The sequence below is a fragment of the Sylvia atricapilla genome, chromosome 2, assembly GCF_009819655.1.
Source record: "Sylvia atricapilla isolate bSylAtr1 chromosome 2, bSylAtr1.pri, whole genome shotgun sequence".
Lineage (NCBI taxonomy): Eukaryota > Metazoa > Chordata > Aves > Passeriformes > Sylviidae > Sylvia > Sylvia atricapilla.
Window position 1 is genome coordinate 1,070,842 of NC_089141.1, and position 23,152 is coordinate 1,093,993.

General features: G+C 56.2%; 3 protein-coding genes across 5 annotated transcripts; 2 read left to right on the plus strand and 1 right to left on the minus strand.

Annotated features, from left to right (window-relative positions):
* Positions 1–1,600: 1,600 nt before the first annotated feature.
* XNDC1N (XRCC1 N-terminal domain containing 1, N-terminal like) lies at positions 1,601–5,141 on the minus strand. Its single transcript, XM_066340585.1, has 9 exons — positions 4,924–5,141; positions 4,504–4,642; positions 4,248–4,403; positions 3,799–3,956; positions 3,525–3,601; positions 3,197–3,384; positions 2,562–2,643; positions 2,280–2,419; positions 1,601–2,044 (listed from the first exon to the last, which is right to left on the minus strand). Exons 1-9 carry the CDS (start codon positions 4,966–4,968, stop codon positions 1,869–1,871), a joined length of 1,161 nt encoding a protein of 386 aa, XP_066196682.1. The 5' UTR covers positions 4,969–5,141; the 3' UTR covers positions 1,601–1,868.
* Positions 5,142–5,949: 808 nt separating this feature from the next.
* Positions 5,950–19,810, plus strand: RNF121 (ring finger protein 121). Of its 3 annotated transcripts, none has more exons than XM_066340586.1 (9): positions 5,950–6,024; positions 10,491–10,528; positions 11,743–11,884; positions 13,226–13,380; positions 13,848–13,955; positions 14,448–14,568; positions 16,485–16,618; positions 18,125–18,226; positions 18,506–19,810. In XM_066340586.1, exons 1-9 carry the CDS (start codon positions 5,968–5,970, stop codon positions 18,624–18,626), a joined length of 978 nt encoding a protein of 325 aa, XP_066196683.1. In that variant the 5' UTR covers positions 5,950–5,967; the 3' UTR covers positions 18,627–19,810. The 3 variants fall into 3 exon arrangements, with proteins under 3 accessions (XP_066196683.1, XP_066196685.1, XP_066196684.1); XM_066340588.1 differs by having other exon boundaries at positions 18,125–18,223; positions 18,492–19,810; XM_066340587.1 differs by having other exon boundaries at positions 5,956–6,015.
* Positions 19,811–20,652: 842 nt separating this feature from the next.
* Positions 20,653–22,417, plus strand: IL18BP (interleukin 18 binding protein). The gene is made up of 4 exons (XM_066340589.1): positions 20,653–21,370; positions 21,540–21,605; positions 21,731–21,860; positions 21,978–22,417. Exons 2-4 carry the CDS (start codon positions 21,545–21,547, stop codon positions 22,159–22,161), a joined length of 375 nt encoding a protein of 124 aa, XP_066196686.1. The 5' UTR covers positions 20,653–21,370; positions 21,540–21,544; the 3' UTR covers positions 22,162–22,417.
* Positions 22,418–23,152: the final 735 nt, after the last annotated feature.

The following is a 23,152-nucleotide window of genomic DNA, read 5'->3' on the forward strand; positions in this document are numbered from 1 at the left end:
CCCTCCAGGCTGAGCTGTCCAGCACTCAGGCATGGGCAAAGGAGAAGGAGAGCGAGGAGCAGAAGCTGAGGGCCCAGATTTCCTCCCTGCAGGAGAAGATGGCTGTGGCGGAGCAAACAGCAGCCCAGCGCGTGGCCAAGCTGGAGGCGGATGCCCAGAGAGCTGCTGAGGCACTGGAGGGAGTCTCCCAGCAGCTCTCCCAGGAGAAGCTCAAATCCAAGGAGTTGGAAGGCACCAAGGACCAGCTGCGGGTCGCAGAGAAGGAGCTGGCGTCCCTCCGCTCTGCCGTGCAGGAGAAGGAGAGCTGGAAGGAGCAGGTGTCCCAGTGTGTCCAGGAGATGGAGAGGAAGAACAGCCTGCTCAGCAGCCTGGAGCACGAGGTGCCCATCCTCCGTCGGCAGGTGACGGAGAAGGAAGGGGAGAGCAAGGAGCTGAAACGCCTGGTCCTGGCCGAGTCGGAGAAGAGCAAGAAGCTGGAGGAGAGGCTGCGGGTGCTGCAGACAGAGATGGCCACCGCAGCCTCCCGAGCGGCTGAGAGGTGCTCCCTGATGAAGGTGGAGGTGCAGCGGTGCCAGGAGGAGATGGAGAAGCAGCGGATGACCATCGAGGCCCTGAAGAGGGACCGCCACTGCCAGAGCGAGCGGGAGGACGAGCTGCGGCAGGAGGCGAAGCTGTGCCAGGACAAGTGCCTGCAGAAGGAGCAGCTCCTGGCCGCCCTGCGGCAGGAGCTGGACGGCGCCCGGGCCGAGCGCGCCTCCCTGGAACGCCAGCAGCGGCAGGAGCTGGAGCAGAGAGCCGAGGCCACGGCCACGCTGCAGGCCGAGCTGGCACAGGCCAGGCTGGAGGCGGCCGAGGCGCCGTCCCTGCGGGAGCAGCTGGCAGAGCAGAGCCGAGCCATCCAGCGGCTGCAGGCCGAGGCAGCAGAGGCAGGGACACAGCTGGCAGGGCTGCAGCAGGCCAATGCTCGGCTGGCCAAGGAGAACCAGGGCCTCAGCAGGAGCCGCAGCCAGGGGCAGTAAACAGTACACCTAGAAACGTTTTATAGGTTTTAGGAAGTCAGCATAATTGATAAAAGGCACCAGTTAGGAGGAAAAGTGGTGATGCAACTCCCCTCTGCCCAGGTCAAGCCCCTCCCCTGGAGCCCCTCGCTTCAGCACTAGTTGTACTTTGTCCATGAGAATGTATCTCAAAGGGCTGTTCTCAGCCTTGGTTCCCAGGAAGAACCAAGATAGTGCAGAGCCTTGTACCTCCCAGGGCTTGAAGCTCTGAAATTTGTTTTGTCTTCTGCTTAAGGAAAGGCCAAAGAAAAGTACTGGGAAAACTAGTCCATAATACAATAGACTACAGAGCTGCAAATATATGCATGAAGAATACAGAGAACATATAAAAGAAAAAAATAAGAAAAAAGTGTATTTTTCAATTGCTCTGGGGCCCCTGGCATCCTCCTCTTACAGTCCAGATGCACTGGAACTCTTCTCAGGGCTCGAGGGGAGGAAGAGCATGATCTCCTCCTTGTCCTGTCACCATCCTCATGAACTGCAGAGTGTCCCAAGGCAGGAGGCTCATCCAGGGAACCTGCTGTAGCCCCAAGGAGTCGTAGTGCAGATTTCCATCTTTCTTCTTTTTTCTCCTTTAGCTTATTCTTCCCCAGTAGTGACTCCTGCCATTACAGTGCTTCAGACCCCACCAAACCTGGCCACGGGGGTGAAGTGCCTTTCCCATCCTCACACCAGCCTTGCCACAAATGTCCAGGGGCTCCAGTGTCTCTGGTCCTTGGAGTCCTGCAGCTTCAGCCCCCAGGGCTGGTGACACAGGCTTTGTCCCCAGCTCTGCTGGCCTGATGCAGGCACTGGGGTGAGGACAGGGTGTCACCCTGGTGTCTCCCCGCAGCTGCTGGCGTGCTGCTCCACCTCTGCCAGGCCAAAGGGCAGCTGGCAAATGGGGCAGGACACCCAAGCCTCAGGGGACGAGGAAGGCCAGGCTGTGGTGGGGTCCTCTCCACACTGGGAGGCGTGTGCAGGGAGCAGCTCCAGCAGGAAGCAGCCTGTGGGAAGGGAAGGTGGTGTGGTTGTCACAGACTCTCACTGGTGTTGGGATGATGTTGGGACTGACCCCCTCCCTGATGGTTCTCATGGCAGCCTGGGATCACACTGTGATGTCCCCCCAGTGCCAGGGCACCAGCAGGAGTGATGTGTCCCAGCCACAGAACTGCCACCACTGCCCCCATTTGCTGCTCAGTGTCCCCTGTCCCCCAGAGGACACCCCTGCCAGACACTGACCTGAGCAGATGGGGCAGACACCAGTCTCCCCATCACCCCTGGCCTGTCCCCTGCCCTTCCTCCTGACACGTGTCTCTCGGGGGCCACAGGCTCGGGCTCTTCCCTTCACCCTGGGTGTCCCTGAGGTGGCAGCTGGAGCCCTGCAGAGAGGTCACATGCTGAAGGCATCCTATGCCACCTTCTGCCAGCCCAAAAGAGTGAAGGGCTGGGCCCAGAACTATCTGGGAAGGACTGAGAGTGGTGAACCACCAGGGTGAGGGTAGGAGGAAGACACAGGATTACCTGCCAACAGGGCTGGGAGCACAGTGCTTGTCCAGTTGCCTGCAGGTGCTCGGGGGGGCTGCAGGGACATCCAGTGCAGAGCCTGGGGAAGAGCAAGCAGGAATCACAGAGAGAGAGGACAGTTTGGGTTGGAAGAGATTTTAAAGTTCATCTTGCTCCAAGCCCCCCACCATGGGCAGGGACACTTCCCACCAGACCAGGTAGCTCCAAGCCCCATCAAACCAGCCTTGGAACACTTCCAGGGATGGGATAGCCATAGCTGCTCTGGGCAACCTGTGCTGGTATTCTAACACCCTCACATGGAAAAACTTCTTTGTAATACCCCATCTAACCCTGTCTTCTGTCAATTTGAAACCACTGCCCCCTGTCTTATCCTCCCAGGCCACTGTGCCTCTCCAGTTCTTTTGGAGCCCCTTTAGGCAGTGGAAAAGGCTCCACGTTCTCAGAAGCTTCTCATGTCCAGGCTGAAGAGCCCCAGGTGTCCCAATCTGTCTCCACAGCAGAGGGGCTCAAGCCCTCAAGAGCGTCTCCATGGCCTCCCCTTGACTCATTCCATTTGCTCCACACCCTTCTGATGTTTGGGGTCCCAGAACTCTGGGGACCAGCCCAGGACACGGCTGTGCAGATTCACCCACCTGGCACTGCAGGACCTCCCACATCCTCGGCTGGCAGCTCTGGGTGATCGCCCAGGGGGCTTGTGGCAGCCCTGGGCCTCAGCGCCTGGTTCCGCGCCGCCAACAGCAGCATCCGGCCAGAGCGGCTCCAGGCAGCCCCCTCCAGCTTCCACAGGCAGCTCCTCAGCTTCTCCTCCTCCCTGGATCTCCTGGGGACAGGCAGTGTCAGCCCCACCTCAGGGACAAGGCTGGTGGCAGCTGGGGCTCTGGGATCCAAGGAAACACCCCAAGGGGCTCCAGGCCACACTGCCCAAGGACAGCATGGGGTGGACCCCACCAGGCCACTTACGAGGATGGTTCAGGAAAGGAAGTCTGCTGAGAGGCAGGGCTGGAGCACCAGGGTCTGTCTGAGAGCTCAGCATCCTCCTGTGGGACAAGGGGAGGCCTCAGGCAGTGGAGACAGGTATCTTGTGCCCATCACTCTGGGCACAGCCCATAGCTCAGCCCAGCAGGCACCTCCCAGGTTTTCCATGGGGTACAAGTGGTGTCTGTGGAGGGGCAGCCCCTTCCTGCTGCCTCCCCATGGAGAGGGATAGACACATGGACGTGTGAGAGACACCTACTGTGCCCAGGGGTGGCTGTGGGGGGTCAGGCTCCTGCTCCTGTGGCGTGCGCAGGCGGATGAAGGAGAGCCCAAAGCGGCTGCAGGGGCTGAAGGGCTGGCTGCAGGTGAGCCGCACACGGTCCCACTTCTGCCCCACTGCCAGCTCCGAGAAATCTGCTGTGGGGAAGAGCAGCTGGGGTGGGGCACAGCACTGACCACTGTCCCAACACCACTCCTACCTCTGCTTGTTGCTGTGCCACCCAGGACATCTAGGGGATTGTGGGCACAAGAGGCAGGGAAGCAGAGCTGGTACAGCTTCCTGATGCCAGGAACTTCCTGACCCCTAGTCTGCCTGTCCTCTTCTACCCTCCTATCAGCCACATCCTACCACCAGCCCCATTTCATCACCATCCTACCACCACACCTACAGCTCTTCCCCGTGCCCTCTTCCTTTGGATCAATCCTTACCTTCCTTAAACATCCGAACCCCACAGCGATTCTGGCCCAGCTTCGAGTCAGCCGGTGTCATCAGTGTGACAGTGGGCACCAGGGTGAGGTAGGGCTGGTCACGGGGCCATGAGGAACGGCCAACCTCAATCTGCAGAAAGGCACAGCCGTAGTTCCCTGGGGAGCAGTGAGAAGGACAGGGATGAGTTCAGAGCTGCTGACCCCACTGTGGGACATGGCCCTGGCTGCTGCACAGCGGTGGGGGACAGGCAAGTACCAACGTCAACAAAGCCAATGGGACTGGCTCTCTCAAGCTGCAGCTCCACACTCAGCTGCCTCCTGTGGTCCTTGGGGCAGCCAAGCCAGGGCTGTATGCCATCCTCACTCAGCAGGTTCTCTGCCGGGTACTTGGGGTCCTGCACACACAGCAGAGGCACAGAATCATGCACCAATCCCTCCTTGGACACCTTCCCCCTCCAGCGTGTTCTGAGCACAGGGGAGAAGCATGGAATTTTCTAGTAACCTACAGGAACAACACCCCATTTTGAGAGAGCAAGAATCACATGGATCATGACCCTTCAGCCTAACAAGGAGAGCTAGTAGTGCACCCTGTCACACCCTGACCTGCCTCTTCCAAGACCCCAGCAGCTCAGAGGGATCACCCCACAGCCAGACCCCAGAGGAAACCCCCAGGCACCTGGGAGGAGAAGGACACCACGTAGCTGATTTTAACCGGAGCCATTCAGCATCCTTTGGAGACAACACTCTGCCAGAACAAAACTTCCCTTCGGATCCCTCCAGGGCCTGGTGGGGAGAGAGGAGAGTCTGATGAGCTTGGGCATCTCCTGGCTCTGGAGCCATTCAGACCTGCCCCACCACCCCTCAGGTTACTGTCCCAGCAGCAACCCCCATATCTGACTCACGATCCCCCAGTCCCCTTCAGCCACCCCTGCGCCCCCAGCTCACCCCACAACCCCGCTCCCGCCCCATTGTGCCGCCCACATCCAGCCCACAAGCCCCATATCTACTCTCCAGTGCCCTCAAGTCCTTACCCGCAACTCCCTCCAGCCCCACGGCGAGTGTTCCCTGACCCACAAACAACGCCCCAGATCTATTCCGCTATGGTTATAGCCGCTAGTCCTTCCCCACTTCCCCAGCCTTATCAAAAACCCCTCGGCTCTGCCCCACAGCCTCCCCACGCCGTTCCCAACCCAGCGCTCCACCGCACAGCCCCAGCCGCACCGATCCCAAATCTCCCGCCGCCCCAATCACATGACCCCTGATGGCCGCTTCCCGCCGCTCTCCGGTTCCGGCCCGGGCCCGGCCGCGGTGCCCGACGGGACACACGGCCCGCTACGGCCCCGCGCCAGCGGAGCTCAGGAGCCGCTGCGCCCCTTCCGGAGCAGACGGAGGCGGAAAGGGGCGGGCGGGGCAGGGCGGCGGCCCAGCCGCGCTGACACTGCCGGCACGGCGGGGCGAGGCGGCTGCTGGTGGTACCGGCGCTGCCCACGGGGGTTCCACGTCCCACCGCGGCCTACAAACGGGAGCCATTCCCCAGCCCTGACAGCTCACCGCTTTTATGCGGCCGAAGTGGCGCGGCTGGCAGCTGTTCCACTCCTCCCCTCTCCTGATTGGCCACCGGGGCGGCGCTGCGCCCAGCCATTGGCCCAAGGTGCGGCAGCTCGCCCGCTGATTGGCCAAGGGCGGCGGAAGTGGCTGGCCGCTGGGGGGGCGGGGCAAGATGGCGGCTGTGCTGGAGGTGGAGGTTGGCGGCCCCGTTGAGCGTGAGGTGGAGGAGGTGCGGGGCACGGGGCTGGGCCGGGGAACCGGGCAGAGCAGGGCCGGGGAGGGCTGCAGGGCACCGCTGTGAACAGGAGCCGCGGCGGGCGTGGGGCTGAGGGACGCGGGGAGCGGGGGAGCGGGGTAGGGATGTGCGCTGAGCGGCTCGGAGAGTCCCTGGAATGGGACCGCGGCGGCTCTGGGTCGCTCTGAGCTTGTAGGCCTTTGGGGCAGGTAGGTGTGGGGAGTGTTAGGCTGGGGGACATCCTTGGTGTAGGAGGACACTGAGGGTCCCAGGGCAGGGTGGCACTGGGAGCTTCGGAGGGTGGATAGGGCAGGGGACAGTGCGGGCCTATGGGTGGAGGCTCAGCTGGGGTTCCCGAGCTGCTTTTTAAGTGTTTCTGGGGATGAAAAACTGAAAAAAAAAAAAAAAAGCTGTCTGGAAAGATGGAATTGGATGCGGGGTGGGTGCGTCTGTCACAGTGTGAGTGCCACTTTTTGGCACTTCTGCCCAGAGCTTTGCAGTGGCTCTTCACCGTCCCCTGTGCTTCACGCTTGGAAGTTTTAAGTGTGGCTCAAAAATTCTCGGATGCTGATGGTTGTTTTGAAGATTCCTGGCAGGACCAAGTTGTGGGGATTCCCTAGCGTGTGGCTGAGCTGTGGGAGCTTGTACCTCCTCCCTGTGCCCTGTGTTGCTGCAGGAGAGTGGTGCAGCAGGGTGATGGAAGGATTAAACCACAGATCAGTTACTCTGGGGTTCCTGGTGGTTATATTTGAAGATACTCTTTGATGACTTTGTATGTAAAAATGTGGAAGATCCAAATTTCTGATCCTCAGAGGTGAAATTCACACTTTTCATTGTGCATCAGGGTCTGGCAGAGAGGGTGTTACAAGGAGGCAGTGAATGAGGAGGTGCATATAGGACTGTGCTTATCCCTGTGATTCCACGAATTGTTGGTACAAAACCTATCTGCTTGTGTTGTCCTGAGGCCTTGGCAGCTCTCTGGGCAGAGCAGGTTGCTGATGGGGACCTGGAAGCAGTTTAACATTCCACCAGAATAACACCAGGCATCCCATGGCCCTGGCTCTGCCTGTGGGGAGGCAAAGGTTTAATTTCCATTTACCCAAATGTTTGATCAGTCGGGACATTTTCACTCCCTGCTCCTTGTTCCTGTGCCTTAAGAGCTGAAAAAAGTGCAGAATTGAGATTCCAAAATCTGTCCAGACTTTCACTAAAGAATAGGCTTTGTCCCAGCCTGCCTTGGTTGGACTTACAGCACTGTGGAGTTTTATCTTCCCTTTATTTCAGGTTATTCCTGGTAGCTGCTGGGAGACAAAGACTCAGGGCATTGGGAAAGGTGAGATCAGGGCTGTCAGTCGCTCTGGAGCTTTGAACTGAAATCAGCAGCTGCTTATTCTCCATCCTCAAGGCATTCTTCATGCCTCCTTTGGAGATTTAGAGCATAAGTAGATTACAGGCAGCTCACAGTGGCATGTATGTTTGCCCAGAGATCCTTCCAGCTCCCTGGGCTGTGAGGATTGTGTGCCTCCAGCTTTGGTGTTATCCTTACCAACAGCCTTTGTTTTTCAGGAGGGGGTTATTCCATGATCCCCTGGTGGTGGGGATCACAGGTTTGTGGAGGTTTTGGGGCATCTGCAGAAAACCAGGGAGTGGCACGAGGTTCTTCCAAAAGCCATGATACCATGTCCAAGGAGAGGACTGGACTTTAGTCCTAGTTATCCAGTTTTTCCCAGCCATCACCCAGAGGCAGCTGAGGTTTTTGAGAGGACTGTGAGTTACAGAGGAGACAAAGAGCAGAAGAATTATTCTTAATTCCTTTTTTTTTTTTTTTAAAACAAAAAGGTTGTCTAAGAGCTGTAGTTGGTTGCACACTGTGTTGTGTGTGTGGCAGCTGGAGGATGCTGAAACAGGAATAGGCTGGTCCTCAACACTGAGTCAAGCTGATCTTCAGCTGCTTCAGTCACCCTAAATGTTTTTGTCAAACCCTTCTTGGTAAAGGGAGATTGAGGAGTAGAGGTTCTTCAGCCCCAAGCTGGAAGTGGAATGAATGCTTCCTAGCAAGGGCAGGTGCTTCCTTCACCATTGCTGTGTGTTTTTAGCCCCAGCCCAAAACATCTGTGCTAAGAGAGTGTGCAGATCAAGGAGGGGATAATTAGAAGGTCTGACTCAGGGTGGCTGCTCTGCCAAATCCTGTCTGCCAGTCATCAGATCCCTTCCAACATTCCTTCTCTCATGTCCTCCCCCCGCCTGTAATAAAGTTATTTCAGGAGCTTTGAGCTCTGGGGAATCTGGTGAAGCTCAGTCCTTGTAATTGAGAGAAAATTGTGTCCAGGGCCATGGATCCCTGGTTGGTTTGGGAGCACATCTCAGAAGCAGCCTGCTCTGAGCAGTGCCACAGTATTTCCACAGGGCTTGGGGCTGAGGCAGCTTGGATGCATTTGCTGGAAGAATTTGGAGATTCAGTGCAGATGCTGAAGGCAGGAGGCTGGTAAATACCCAGTCTCTAAGATGGGACCAGCACAGGATGGAGTGGCTGCTGGTGTGGTGCAGAGGAGTGAGCTGAGCCACTGTACAGGAATGAAAATTATTGCTGTGCTTGTCCAATGCCTTCATCCTCACTTCAGCAAGGGTGAGGGCAGAGCCTGGGAGGAGTGGGGTCTCATGAGGGGAGGCAGTGAGAGCACTTAGGTGATTCTCAGGGCTTGTAGAGGTATTGCCAACAAGCACTAGGGGTTTCTCAGCTTCTCCTGTGCGCAGTGACTAGTAAACATTTTTAAATCTCCTTTTATTCTGTGTATTTGGAGCAGTTCTTGCTCCAAATTACATCTCAGCTGCTGAACTGATGGATCTGGATGTGGCTGCTTTAGCTGCTTGAGGAATTTGGTCGATACAAACACCCTTCTTGGTGTCAGGTTGGTGTCTTGGTGTCACCTTCCATCGGCTTCTGATGCAAGCCAGCAAGCTCCAACAAGGATTTTCACAGTTTTAGATTTTGTGTCCAAGTCCTGCGGTGTTTCTTCAGGACTTGATTCTCAAGGGCTGTATCTCTTGCAGGTATTGCTCTGGGGTGAAGCTCAGCAGATGTTCCACATGGGGCAGACAGATTGCTGCTGTGTGGTTTTCCCCACCTCCTCACCCTGGGGTATAATTATGTGGCACAGAGGAAAGGAGGCAGCTGTGCATTTCCAGCTGAGCCTGGCTGGGATCAGAGCTGCTGCCTGTGTGCTGGTGGTGAGGTGACTGCTGCACCAGGCTGGGGACAGCCCCAGCATCAAGTCTGGATCCAAGGCCCTGTACCCAGTGGGGTGAGGTGGAGCTCGTCCTGTGTACACATCTCTGGTGTGTGCAGGAAAGAGTGATAACACTCCATGCTATGGCTTCTTTCCAACCTTCACCTCCAACACGTCAGCAGTCCTGGAGTGTCTCCAGCACTGTGAGGATTTGTAAACCCCACATGTGTGTTCCTGGCTCAGGAACTGAGCTGCTCTTGGTTTAATCTGAGTTTGTGTCTCACCAGGAAAAGGTGATGGGAAGAGCTGTGGGGTTCCCTCCCCAGTACCATGGGTCAGGGTGGGTAACTGAGCCCATGTGGGACGTGACTGGTGCTGGAGGCTCCTCAGCACTTAGGTGAAGATATCAAGGGCAAGTTTTGCCCAGAGAAGCTGAGAACTCCCCATCCCTGGAGGTGTTCAGGGGCAGGTTGGATGGTGCTTGGAGCCACCTGCTGTAGTGGAGGTGTCCCCACAGGAGGTGGGTTGGAGTAAAAGGAACTTTAAGGTCTCGCTAAGTCAAACCATTCTGTGCTTCTGTGATGCTATATAAAGCTCCAGGTAAAAGCAGAAATGCAGTGTTGAAGCTCCCCTTATTCCTCCCCTGTCTGAAAGTGAGAGTATTCACACTTTTTGTGACTCTTACTGGGGAAAATGGGATACAAGTATCCATTGTCAATCTTCACTAATAACAGCACCTCCCCTTGCTCTCTGTAGCTCCTGCCTGTGATGTTTAGGAGGATTTCCCAATTGCCTCAGCAAAGCAAGACCTAAATCTTTCTTTTACTGTGGTTTTGAAATCTTTTTGGTGCTGATTTGTTGCTGATGTGTGACATACCATCCCCTGTCCCTCAGCCTAGTGGGATTTTGGACACTGGTGGGAGCACTGGCTTCACTGGGATCACCACTCTGTGCCTTTAGACACCTGGCTGGGTTGTGAATGGAGGATTGAAGGCAGTTCTCTGGTTCTGCTCACATGGGATGGTGGACAGAGCTTTGGCTCCCATAAAATACAGGAGTGTGAGTTGTGGAGGAGCAGGAGGAGTCACCAGTCCTCCCAGGAAGGTGAAGGACAGCTCTGGGCTGTGCTGGCACCATGGACATGTTGAGGTTTCTTATTTAAAGCATCTCAATCCGGAGTTTCCCAGCAGCTGATTTCATGGGTGTTTTGTTTTTGTTTTTTTATCTCCCTAGGTTGATCTTTCACACTTGTCCCCAGAGGAGAGATGGAGGTGAGTGTTTTGGGAGCTGATTTGGAGGATACAGCTCAACTGAGCACCTGCAATGGCCAGAACAACCAGCAGCACAACCTGTGATCACAGTGGGGCAGGAAAGGGTCATCATTTTTCAATGGGGAGGATATGAATTATCTTAAAAGGCAATAATATTTTTTTTTCTTTTAAACTGCTGCTAAATATAGAATAGTTTAGCTTGTAAAAGCCCTCTGAGATCATAGAGTCCAGGTTCTCCCAGCACTGCTGAGGTCACCACTAAACCACATCCCCAGATTCCACATCTGCATGTCTGTTAAATCCCTCCAGGGATGGGGATCCCACCACTGCCCTGGGCAGCCTGTGCCTGGGCTGGACATCCTCTGTGTAGAAATTTTCCCAATATCCATCCTGAGCATCCCGTGGTACAACCTGAGGCCATTTTCTCTTTTCCCATCACTTGTTAAGTGGAAGAAGAGCCCATCCCATGTCTGGGCCCACCCTCCTGTCAGAGTCTTGGATTTTTTGTTTCCTCTAATTTCTTGAACAGTGTTATCACCTAGAGACCAAGACATAAGGTTGTCACAGCTCTTAATTCCACCTTGTTTTTTTTGTCAAACAGCACAAGCTGGGCAAAGAAACCCCAGGTGTCTTGGGAAGCATCAGTCTGGAAATGACTTGATCCAGAATGCTCAGGCTGGAGAGAAGCAATTTGCTGGGGTTTGGGGCTTTTGCCAGATACCAGCTGTTTGCCCCACTCTCCACCCTGACCCCTCCAGCCTTTCCCTTGTTGGACAAGAGGGACAGCAGTGTCAGTGGTTCCAAAACCGGGCCGAGGCTTTGGTAGTGAGAATTAGCACACACTCTGGGTCAAACAGTTGCAACGTGCTCTAGGAAAACACTGCTTGATCAGGAAGGTTGAGATGACCCCATCTTTCTGGTGGTGCCTTCTGACCTTGCCCATTCTGGGACTGAGAGTTCTGTCAGCTGTGCACTCCGTGTTCATTAGTCCAGGTCCGTCAGTGGGATTCACACTCAGATGGGCAAAGTGTTGTTCTTGGCTTTCACAGCCTAGAAATGAGCTGCTCCCAGAGCAGCCTTTTGTCCCTTCCCCTCTGGACCGTCCACAAACACAATTCTTCTTCGTGTTTTTTTCCATCTGGTCTGGCTGGCTCCCCTGAGGTGCGCAGTCTGTGGCAGCGTGCCCCTCAGCCACCTCTCCGTGGTCCTTGCAGGGTGGAGCACGTGCGGATGCACGCCAAGCACCGCGGGCACGAGGCCATGCACGCCGAGATGGTGCTCATCCTCATCGCCACGCTGGTGGTGGCACAGCTCCTCCTGGTGCAGTGGAAGCAGCGGCACCCTCGCTCCTACAACGTGAGTGAGCCCACAGCCCCTCTGCCCGCAGCGTGGGGTGGGAGTGCTGAGCAGTGCCCTCCTGCTGCTGATGAGAAGCTTTTCCTCTCCTCTGGGGTTGCCATTCCCCTTGTTTCTCCCAGCATGTGGGGGATTCTGGCTGGGGGTGAGGATGGGTGAACCTGAAGGCCTCAGGTTTCTCTTGGAACTGGTGTAAATAACTCGGTGTGGCATGGTGCTTTAACATCAGGCTGGACAAGCAGATCCTGGGGGAAGCTGCATTTTGTGGGTGCTGCCTTGGAAGCAGTGGGGGCTTCTTGCTGCTGGCAGCTTGGGTTTGATGGTTCCTGCAGCACTCTGCTGAGCAGACCTGCCACTTGCTGATGCCAGCAGCTTGTCTGGGTCTGCTAGTTACCTGAAGCAACTTTGCTCTGACTTCCTTGTCATCATCATCATAATAATGGTGATGTAATGTTTCCAGGTAGTACCTGGAGTCCTCTGTGAACTTTAAACCAAACCTGTTTGCCAGTTTCCCTGCAGCAGCACTGTGGGAGCTCAGCTGCCCAGCTCTAGATCCTTTTGGGAATAGGCTGTCATGCAGAGGCGAGCCAAAACCTTCCTACCTCATGTAATACCTGTCTGACGTGTCTGTGCCTGCAGCATTGTGACCCTGGGAAGGCAAAGGTTTACTGCCTTACAGCAATTCCTTGTGTGGATCATTTCCCCTGCAACCCTCTGGAGATGATTCCTCTGTGTTCTCCTGTCAGCTGTACCCTTTGCTACCAAAAATCACGTGGCTGCTGCCTCTGACTCCCTCACAACATCATCGTTTGAGTTGCAAAAGCTCTCTGAGATCATTGAGTCCTACTGTTCTTTCTGCACTGCCAAGCCTTGCACTAAACCATGTCCCCAAGGGCCACATCCACACAGCTTTTAAATCCCTTCAGGGATGGTGACTCCATCACTGCCCCGGTGCCAGGATTTCGCCACCCTTTCTGGGCAGAAGTTTTCCCAATATGCAACCTTAACCTTCTCTAGCAAAACTTGAGGCCTTTTCCTAATGTCCTGTCACTTGTAGCCCAGACCGAGCCTCACTTGGCTGTAATCTCTTTTCAGGTAGAGGCAGAGAGCAGGAAGATGCCCCCTGAGCCTCCTTTTGTCCAGTCTGAGCCCCCCAGCTCCCTCAGTTGTTCCCTGATTCATGCACTGAGCTTTGAGCTCTTCTCTAGGTGCCGCAGGTTTAACCTCCCCGGTTCCTGATGCAATTCAGGGCAGGAGAATGGCTGCCACAGCTGACAGGATGTGTTCCGATATCTATGGGGCAGAGAACCATCTCCAAATGCCTTTTCTCTGTTCCTGCAGATGGTGACCCTCTTCCAGATGTGGGTAGTGCCTCTGTATTTCACTATCAAGCTGAACTGGTGGAGGTTCCTGGTGATCTGGGTGCTCTTCTCAGCAGTCACAGCTTTTGTCACCTTCCGGGCAACTCGAAAGCCTCTGGTACAGACAACACCCAGGTTTGTCTGCTGTTCCTGGGGAAACTCCTCAGCCCCAGGGTAACCATTAAAAGGATCTCTTTGCAGTTTCCCTGTTGCAGATAGATGTGTGTTAAGCTTTGCACCCTGGGAGTATGAGAGCCCTGCACGTGTGAAAGGGTGTGAAGCACTGCTGGCAGCCAGCCCAGTATACCTGGTACCTGGGTGAGGGGTGGAAAGGTTGATTCCACCTGGGCTGGTGTCCTCAGCCAAGGCATTCCCAGCATGCTTCCTCATTGCCTTTGGAGATCATGAAGTTTCTAATTTGGAGGTCAAGACTGAGCAGCCTGTGATAGGTTGAAATAGGGATGTAAAGCTCTTGCCTATATGTAGGGTGGGTGAAGTGTCTGCAAAAACACAACAGGTGTGAAAAATAAAACTTACCAGGTGATTGGCACACTGCAGGAAAAAAATGAAGTAATTAAATTACTTGTTTTATTTCTCTACAGGCTAGTTTATAAATGGTTTCTACTAATATACAAGATCAGCTATGCTACTGGGATCGTGGGGTACATGGCTGTCATGTTTACGCTTTTTGGTCTTAACTTATTATTCAGGTGAGTGAATCTTTCAGCTCCCACTCCTGGGGCTATGGGGTGGGACACACCTTTGGCTATTACTCTGGAAAAACAGTTTACTTGGCAGTCTGATTAATGGGGCCAAAGAGACTGTTGGGGTGTCTTTTCACTCCTGGCAGGATTACAGGTGAGGTCCTGTTACTTGAACTGGTCCAGGTTGCTGGAGAGCCCTCTTTCCAGCTCACTTGTTGGCAGCTCTCCCAGTTCTGTGGTGTCCAGCCTGGGGGTAGCAGTGGCTTTTGTTTTGTTTTGTTTTGTTTTGTTTTGTTTTGTTTTGTTTTGTTTTGTTTTTGCTATACTGCAAGAAGCAGCCAGTCCATGGGTAGTGGCAGAGGACTCTAGCCCAAAACAGCTTCATTGTTACAGAGGTCCACTACCTCTCTGAAATAACACATTCTGTGCAATATGGTTAGAGTGGCCTTGCCCTCAAAAAAAAAAACAACAAACCCGTTGATGGTTTTTCTGTTGTAGAATCAAACCTGAAGATGCAATGGACTTTGGCATCTCCCTGCTCTTCTATGGTCTGTACTACGGGGTGCTGGAGCGGGACTTTGCTGAGATGTGTGCAGATTACATGGCCTCAACCATCGGGGTGAGTGCACGAGGGACTGTCCCCTGGGCCACAGCTGTGCCCCAGACCAGGGGGCCTGAAGCATGTTGGTCTCAGCAGCAGCTTTGGCTTCCCTCAAATGGGAATTCCCCCCCTTAATGTAACAAGAGCTGCTCTGACATCCTTCCCGAAGAGCACAGCCTCTGCAGGGTCCCATCTCCAGGACAAGAAGTTCTTCCCTGTGAGGGTAGTGAGACACTGGCACAGATTCCCCAGGGAAGTTGTGGCTACCCCATCCCCTGGAAGTGATCCAGGCCAGATTGGATGGAGTTTGTAACAACCTGGATTAGTGGAAGGTTTCCCTGCCCACAAAAGGAGGTTGGAACTGGGTGACCTTCAAGGTTCCTTCCAACCCAAGCCACTCTCTTGTTCTACAGAGAAATGGAATAGCCCTGCTAAGCTGACAAATATTTCATTTTCTGGGCCTTTAAAATCTCCAGTGCCAATGACCACTCCCATTGCTAACACTACTGTGCTTGCATTAACTTGTGACCTGCAGCCATCAGGGGAAGGATCCATGCTATGGGCTTCCTGCCTTGTACCTGCTGCAGCTTTAGCTGTCCCTGTGGACAGAGGATGCAGTGGCCTAAAATCTGTATCTGGTAACAAAATAACCCACCCCACCAAAAATACATGACAGCAGTGGAGTAGGTCATGTTTCTTCTTTTCAGCAGCTGTTTAGGGTCTTGGACTTTGTGTTTCCTTCTTTCTGAGCTTTCTTCTACTGCTCCTTGGGGTGCTGCTCCAGCCCCTGGCCTGGCCCACCAGGACACCTTGGCACAGCTCAGGTTTCTCTTACATTCAGGGCTCTGTGGGATGCTCAGAGCAAAGCTGTGCCAGGGCTCTGCCAGAGGAATGTTTTGCTCATCATACTAAACCAGGAGGAGCTGGGACCTCCTTGAAGAGAGAGCTGGGCAAGCATCATCTGTGTGAAATTTAACAAGGGCAAGTGCCGGATTCCCCAACTGGGATGACATAATCCTGGTTATAGGTACAAATTTGGGAACAAGAATCCAGAGAGAGTTCTGTGGAAAGAGATGAGGGAGTTTGGGTTGAATATGAGTCTGCAGTGTGTCCTGGCAGCTAAAAAGGGCCAGCTGTGTCCTGGGGTGCATCAGGCACATCAGTGTGTGGCCAGGGGAGGTGGTTGTCCAGCAATAAGTCATGAGGAAATGGAGTGAAGCTGAGTTAGGGGAAGTGCAGGTTGGACATGGGGTAAAGGTTATTTACCCAGAGGGAACAAGCTCCCCAGGCACATGATCATGTCATCAAGTATACCAGAGTTCAAAGAGTCTCTTAATCATAGGGTTTAGTTTTGGGTAATGCAGTGGAGCAGGGAGTTTCACTCCATGATCCTGAGGGGTCCCTCACAGCTGCAGAGCGTGGGACCTGGTTTTGTGCCTGCACTCTCTGTGTTGTGTCAGGCCTGTGCTGAGCCATCAGGCTTGGAACTGGAGAGGGGCAGCTGCTCTGTGCTTTGCTGAACGAGTGTCAGGGACCTGCAGGGCTGCAGGTGGGGGCTGCATCTGACTAGCAGCCCAAGGTTGTAGTTCTGGGTCAAAGCTGTCACCTCTAGCTTGTCCTGCTCTCTCCCCAGTCTCTGGCAGGCAGCTGAAAACTCACCTGGAACAGGATAACTCCTGTTCCCACCACCTTTGCTCTGTTGGGGAGCAAAGAGGGATGGCCCCTCAACATGGGGAGGGGGTGCATGGGGCTGGGGTGTGATGGGCCACTGCGTCACTGAGCAGCTGTCCTGTTGTAGTTGTTTCCCACAGCCGGACCTGTAACAAGGTTTTTAAGCCCCAAAAGCCCTCCTTAGAGCTTAGCTGTGCCACCGCGGGTGCGGGACACGTGCCCTGCCACTGTCACGGCTCTCCCTGTGCTCTGCCCTCGCTCAGTTCTACAGCGCCTCAGGGATGCCCACCAAGCACCTCTCGGACAGCGTGTGTGCCGTGTGTGGCCAGCAGATCTTCGTGGATGTCAACGAGGAAGGCATCATTGAGAACACCTACCGCCTCTCCTGCAACCACGTGTATCCTTCTCTGCCGTGCTGGGGTGGGCAGCAGGGAGCTCCTGCCCCGTGGCTTCTCCTGCAGTGGGTGGAGAAATGCCTGTTCTCCAGCTCGGGGATTTGTCCAGCTGGATTTGCATGTGATCTATGCCTGTGTCATCCCTGACCTGGCATGGGAAGAGGTGTCTCTGAAATTACTTCATCACCAGTCACAAGGGATTGTTTCCTCTTCCTTCTCCTCCCCAGCTACCTCAACTGAGCCATGGAGCTGCAGCTCAGTTTTTACCTGCTCTTGACCAATCTGCTGTGACCCATCTGCCAGCAGTGTCCTTAGCAAGTGTTCTAGGGGGAGTGATGGTGTGAGATCAGGACATGAGGCATCTCTGCTCCATGCCACCCTGGCCCCTCATCAGAGATGCAGTGCAGTGGGTCCTGAGTGTCCATAAGGGAGAATTTCACAGGCCCCCCTGTGAAAACAGCCCCCTGTCTTGCACTGCTGATTGCTACCTGCAATGGCTACAGCCCAGCAGCTTCCTCCTCCAGAATCCTCCAGGATTTCCACCACGCTGGAGTCACCTCAGCCCTTCATGTCAGCTGATTGATGGGAAATGGGTTTTAAAACTGGAAGTCCTGGTTGGTGCTCAGCCCCAGCTGGGGCAGTGAGTCAGGGTTTTTTACTCATGATGATTCAGTGTGGAGATAGGGTGTCCTCTGGCACTGTGTGCATTACTGCCTGCAAGGTGGTTTCCAAGCTGGGCCTGAGCAAAGGTCGTGCTGACAAAACTCAGAGCCTAAATTTAACTCCTGTAAAGTGTTGGTGAGATTAATTGCTGACACTGTGCAAGACCCCAGAACTGCAGCAGCCTGGGGTGGTGTGGCTACCAGAGGAGCTGGCTGTGGTCCTCAGGGCTGGCTGGGCACTCCTGCATTGCTGACAAGGAAGTGACTCCTGTTTCTGCTCCCTGGCATTTTTCTGTGGTTTGAGAAGCAGAAATAATTCTGGGGCAAGTTTATTCATGCAGTGACACCCCTTTATGTGGCAGAGTCAGCTGCAGCTACCTCATGTTTTCCTGTAACTTCTCCAGGTTGTGCAAATGGTTGTGACAGAGCACAGCAGGCACCTGTAAGTCAGACCCTTACAGAGAAATTCTTTAAATGTTAATCTCCAGGAAGCCTTTGAAGAAGGCTTCCAGAATGCATGCAGTTCACAGAGGTCTCCCAGGCTGTCCAAACCTTCTCAGTGCTTGGGCACCATCACTGAAGAGTTTGAATCTCCCTGGTGCCCATGCACTGTCAGCACCTTCATGCCACCACACTGGTTCTGTCCTGCTGCTCCATGAGCTCCTTCCTCTTTTCCTGGAAGCTGCTGCTCCTAGGAAAGGGTTGTGGTTTGTGCGATGCACCATCCTCAAATGGCAGGATGTTTCCATGGCTCTGGGGGGACTTCCTTGGGCTTTGGTGGTTTCCTCCACACTGAGCCGTGTATCCCCCTCTTCCTCCAGTTCCCCTTAACGTGCCACTCCACAGGTTTCATGAGTTCTGCATCCGGGGCTGGTGCATTGTCGGGAAGAAGCAGACGTGTCCATACTGCAAAGAGAAGGTGGATCTCAAGAGGATGTTCAGTAACCCGTATCCTTTCTCCTCCTGGGAGCCAGCCCTTTGGGAAGGGAAGCAGTGGGCACCCTGAGTAGGTCACTGCAGCATGTGGCTGCGGCCGAGACCCTGTAAAATGGAAGGCAAGCGTGGCCACAGCTGTCCCTCCATGAGGACCCGTGTCTGTCCTTCCCTGAGCGCTTGTCCATCCCTCCCTGGGCACTTGTGTTCTCTGTCCCTGCTTTGGGTGGCTTGTGGGTGGGCCGTGCTTTTCCCCTCCATTTCCCCACGGCTCTTTAACTCCTTCCTACCCAGCTGGGAGAGGCCACACGTCATGTACGGGCAGCTGCTGGACTGGCTGCGCTACTTGGTGGCCTGGCAGCCAGTGATCATCGGGCTGGTCCAGGGAATCAACTACATCCTGGGGCTGGAGTAAGGGCAGGCGCTGGGGAGCCGCGGAACCACAAGAGGACATTGCCACCAGGGATGCTGGCTTTGCTCTGTCACCTCTCAGGACCTTGGCCACCCCCAAGGACAGCGACATCGGGGCCCCTCCTGCCCAGGGCTAGGGGAGGACTTTTTTAAAAAGCAATTATTTTAATGAGCATATTTAAAACTTTCTATTACAGCCAAAAAGAGACACTCGTCCCCTTTGCCTGCCCCTCGCCAGTCCTTTGCAGCGCCCTGCTGGGCTGAGCTTTGGGCTGGGGGCTGTTCTCCAGCTCCCTTCTGCCACTCTGTCAGGGGAGGTCACAGGGAGAAGGGTCAAGGCTTTGCCAGCTCCAACGCCAGCACCCTGGAGCAGCCTTGCTGGCAGCGAGGATGGGATTTGGGGCTGTGGCAGAGAGGCTGGAGCCCAGCGCTCTGAAAGGGGATGGAAGGTGGCCTGGCTGACCCCAGATACCAGCTCTGCTCTGAGCACCATGAGTATGCCAGCAGGAACCGAGCTGCTCTCTGGCATGATGATGGTGGGCTCTGCCTCGGGGAACCCTTTTATATGCTCCCAAATTTTCTGTGTTTCTCCCTGGAGTCCAGCGGTGTCCCCTGACTGCTCAGGGGGGTGTCAGCCAAACCGTGGAGTGAGGCCAGTGCTGTTCCTCTCTGTGCCCTTTTGGGTGATGGTAACAGTGTGTCAAGAGCAGCCAAGAGAGGGTGCCCCTGCCCCAGAGCACGGGTCCACCCTCATTGGGTATTGCTCTTGGCACTGGAATAAAAGGGATGGAGTGAAGGTTGGGCTGGTGCTGGTGTTTCCCTGTCCCAGCATTACTCCATGACATCCTCCTGGCCATGCTGCTAGGAGCCGTGGTGGTGCAAGTAGCCTTGGGCTCAATTTTTGGTACTGGGTGGGGGCAAAGTCCCCAATCCCAGAGTCATTGGTGGTATTTTGGCAAGTGGAGACTTGAGTCATATTCCCTGAGGGCACTGGGGTCTGGTGGAAGGCAGCTCCGGGCTCAGGGGATTTGGGAAGTGGCCACAGTGACGGCATGGCTGCAGGTTCTGTGTCAGCTGTGTTCCCCCCTGGGGAACCCCAGCACCATGCTGCATCCTCTGAGCTTTGTTTTGGGTGAAACCACATTGCAGTGTTGTGCCAAACACCGAAATAAGAGCCCTGGAAACGGAGTCGCGGCCCTGGGTTTTTCTTGATCGTCTTCCCTGCTGCAGGGTAGGGCCGTGGTTCCTCCTTCCATCTTCCCCAGGGGAAAGGTATTGCATGGATGATGACCAAGCAGTGTTTTGCATCCCCTGCCCGTGTCTTTCACCCTGTACCATGCAGGGCTAAGCTGGTTGGTGTTGGTGGGAGCAGGAAGGTGGCAGAGGAGCTGGGTGCTGCCAGGGGAGCTGCCTGTGGCTCGTGTGCCCCTTGGTTGCTGCAGGGAGGATGCAGCCGCTGGCTTTATCCCAGCAGGAGGCCAGGAACCTATTGCATTTGCCGGGTCTCCAAGATAGCTCCTCTTCCCACCACCTTCCTGCCGTGCTGGGAACAAATAACAAAACTCACTGGAACTTCAGGGACTTTTTCCCAAGCCTTTCCAGGGCCTGTCACTCAGGTCACTGTTCCTGTTGCCGTGCCTGTGTAGCTCCCAGCCTTGGCACTGCGGGAGAGTGGAGTGTTGGGGGCTGGTCCCTGGTTTTGTAACCGTGGGTTGTCAAAACAGCATCTGCTGTCAAGGGGCTGGCTCTTGGGGGAGCAGGACTGCTGTGGGACACTGGAGATGGCTTCCTGCAGCCAAGAACTAAAGCCCTGCAGGTTTCTGTCCACTAAGCTGTTGTCCTGCACCAGCTGGGACACCCAGGGGCCAGCACCCAGGCTCCCCCAGCCAGTGTACTCAGTCTCCTGGGGGCTTCACCCCCCTTCCTCCTGTGCAGAGCCTGTCCTGTCCCTGATCCCAAAGCAAACCAGCCTGTTCAGAATCCTGTGACACTCAGCCAGAACTCCGTGTGCTGGACGCTGGGGGCTCCACCATCCCTGGAGAACCCATGGCTGCTCCCCCAGGGCCGAGGGGAGATGTGGGGCCGGGGGGCCGTGGGATGCCGGTCATGGGAGTGGCTGAGGGGTAGGTATCCCCAGGTGCAGGCGACACAGAGCACAGGGGACACGGAGTGCTGGGGACACTGGGCACGCTCGGGGACATGGCTGCACAGGACCCCTCGCCGCACATCGAGGTGCAGATGAGGGTCCCCGTGCGGTGGCGTGGCGCCAGGTCACCGAGGGCGGCTCCCGGTGAGTCACGGCGCTGCCTCTCTCTCGCTCCTCCCCGGGCCGCGGGCATAAAGCGCCGCCGCCCCGTGTCTGAGCCACGGGCTCCCCGCAGGGACCGGAGCGGTAGGCGGACAGCCTCGAGGGGCTCTAGCCGCGACTTGAGGGACCCCGGGAGGAGGATGCTGGCGGGACTATCTACGGGACTATCTACGGGACTATCCCAGACTGGGGGCTGCTGGGAGGATAGGAGGGTATGGGACCGTCAGCTTGGGGAGCATGCTGCGGGTTCCGTGGCCAGCTGGGAGGACGCTGAGAGGACAAGACCATCCCAGGCTGAGGGAATGCTGGGGGAGCCACCCCGAGCTCATGGGGAGCATCCCTGTGTGCCTAGCACCGAGCTCCATCTTTGCCTGCAGAGCCCCTGGGATGCCCTGCCTGGATCCTCCTGCTCTGCGGGAGCCTGGCCGCTTGCTGCACAGGTAAGTGGGGTTACTGGGGCACCGGGGAGCCTAAGGTCAGCGCTGGGCTCTATGCCCCTCAAGAGGCCTGTTCAGGGGTCTGAGGAGACCCTGCCTCCTCACCCACTATAAAAATGTGGGCTCTGGAGGTCACTGTTACCTCCCAGCTCACCCCGCTCTGCTCCGCCAGGTGCCATGGCCTTGCAGCCGCCCAGCATCACCATCGTGCGGACTCCAGCAGAACTCCCCCGCCCAGGTGAGACACGCTCGGGGCCACGGCGGGGACTAAGGGTGAGGAGGCTGCCGTGGGGGCAGCTCCTGTGCCTGGGGGCACTGCGGACCCTTGCAGCCCCCTGACCTTCACGGCCCCTCCTGCTGCAGGTGAGAGTGTGACTGTGTCGTGCGAGGCATTGAGCGCGCTTCCGGAGTTCACGCTGCTCTACTGGCTGGAGAACGGCTTCTTCGTGGAGAGCCTGCACCCAGACGGGGCTGTGCGTGAGGGGACAGTGCAGTGAGTACGGGGACAGGGGCCTGGGAGGCAGTGACAGCCTCAGGGGCCGCCCCAGCCGGGGCAGGACCTCTGGGTCTGTCTGGAGTGGGCACTGAGGGGTCCCCGCTGGGTCCACAGAGAGGGGCTGCAGGACTCGGGGGGCAGGACCCTGCACCGTGATCTGCACTTCAGCTCCTTTGACAACCGGTACCTGCACACCAACTTCACCTGCGTGGTGCTCAGTCCCCTCGGTGTCGACAGCAGGGAGGTGCGGTGGCCGTCCCCAGCCCCGGTCACTGGGAAGAGCGGGGACCTGGGCTGAGACAGGAGAGCAGCTCCAGTGCTGGGTGCTGGGTGAGCGCCCTGCAGTGCAGCTCCTTGCTCTGACAGCCCCACACCACTGCACACAGCACATGTGACACCTGCTTTGGGGACTGCACGGCCCCCCATGTGCTGGCTCCACTGCGAGTGGGCCTCCTGGTGCCCCAAGCCGAGTCAGGAGCGCTGCCTGGGCTGGAATCAGCCCTGCCCATAGCAGGCTCTGGGACACCAGAGTTTATTAAATTATATCAAGGCTGCCCAGTGTCACCTGCATCCTGGGGATGGTGCTGGCCAGGGGTGTAGAGGGCACCTGTGGGATGAGGAGGGACGGAGGGAGAGGAGGCAGCCCTGGTGCTTGTGAAGGGCAGGATCCACTCCTGTCCCCCTCCCTGTCCAGTGAAGAGCACAGCCACAGTCAGTCTCAGTTCTGCCCAGGGAATACCTGGCACAATGGCTGTGCCTGCCCTGGAGGAGAGAGAGGGTGGATGGAGAAGCCCTGGGGTCCAGGCATCCCAGAAGATGGGCCTGTCACATCCCTCTGTGCACCTGGGGGGCTTGGGGCTGTTCCTCAGCGTGGCATTGCTCAGTCCCATCTGCTGCTCCATGGGGCAGCCCCCGTAACCACCCTGTGCTGGCAGGGCCCTGCTCTTGGGTGCCAGCCCCCTTCGTGCTCTCTCAGGTGCTCCTGGGGGCTGTGACACCCCCGGGCTGTGGGACAGGCTGGGGAACAGATCCCAAACCCGCTGAGCAACCCCTGGGCTAAGAACATCACATTGCAGGATGCTCAGAATGTGGGAGGGATGGGGATGGGAGGGGATGGAGAAACATCCAGATGCAGCCACAAGAGCCCCCGGGGGACACCCCAGTCCCACAGTAACTCTTAGGAGCCAGGGGAAGGCAAGCAGTGGAGCAGCCACCTGGGCACGGACCTGCCCAGAAATGCAGGAGCTGCCCCATCCCTGGAAGTGTCCAAGGCCAGGCTGGATGCAGCT

Bases quoted from the DNA above. Each gene is read 5' to 3' on its own strand.
- XNDC1N (XM_066340585.1), bottom strand. From the start codon at position 4,968: ATGGCTCCGGTTAAAATCAGCTACGTGGTGTCCTTCTCCTCCCAG. The intron at 3,957-4,247 runs GTAAGGATTGAT...TCTTCCCCACAG, and splicing joins GGTTCGGATGTTTAAGGAAG to CAGATTTCTCGGAGCTGGCA. The intron at 2,644-3,196 runs GTGGGTGAATCT...GCTCTTCCCCAG, and splicing joins GGGAGGTCCTGCAGTGCCAG to GCTCTGCACTGGATGTCCCT.
- RNF121 (XM_066340586.1), top strand. From the start codon at position 5,968: ATGGCGGCTGTGCTGGAGGTGGAGGTTGGCGGCCCCGTTGAGCGTGAG. The intron at 6,025-10,490 runs GTGCGGGGCACG...TTATCTCCCTAG, and splicing joins TTGAGCGTGAGGTGGAGGAG to GTTGATCTTTCACACTTGTC. The intron at 13,381-13,847 runs GTTTGTCTGCTG...ATTTCTCTACAG, and splicing joins CTGGTACAGACAACACCCAG to GCTAGTTTATAAATGGTTTC.
- IL18BP (XM_066340589.1), top strand. From the start codon at position 21,545: ATGGCCTTGCAGCCGCCCAGCATCACCATCGTGCGGACTCCAGCAGAA. The intron at 21,606-21,730 runs GTGAGACACGCT...CTCCTGCTGCAG, and splicing joins AGCAGAACTCCCCCGCCCAG to GTGAGAGTGTGACTGTGTCG. The intron at 21,861-21,977 runs GTGAGTACGGGG...CTGGGTCCACAG, and splicing joins GTGCGTGAGGGGACAGTGCA to AGAGGGGCTGCAGGACTCGG.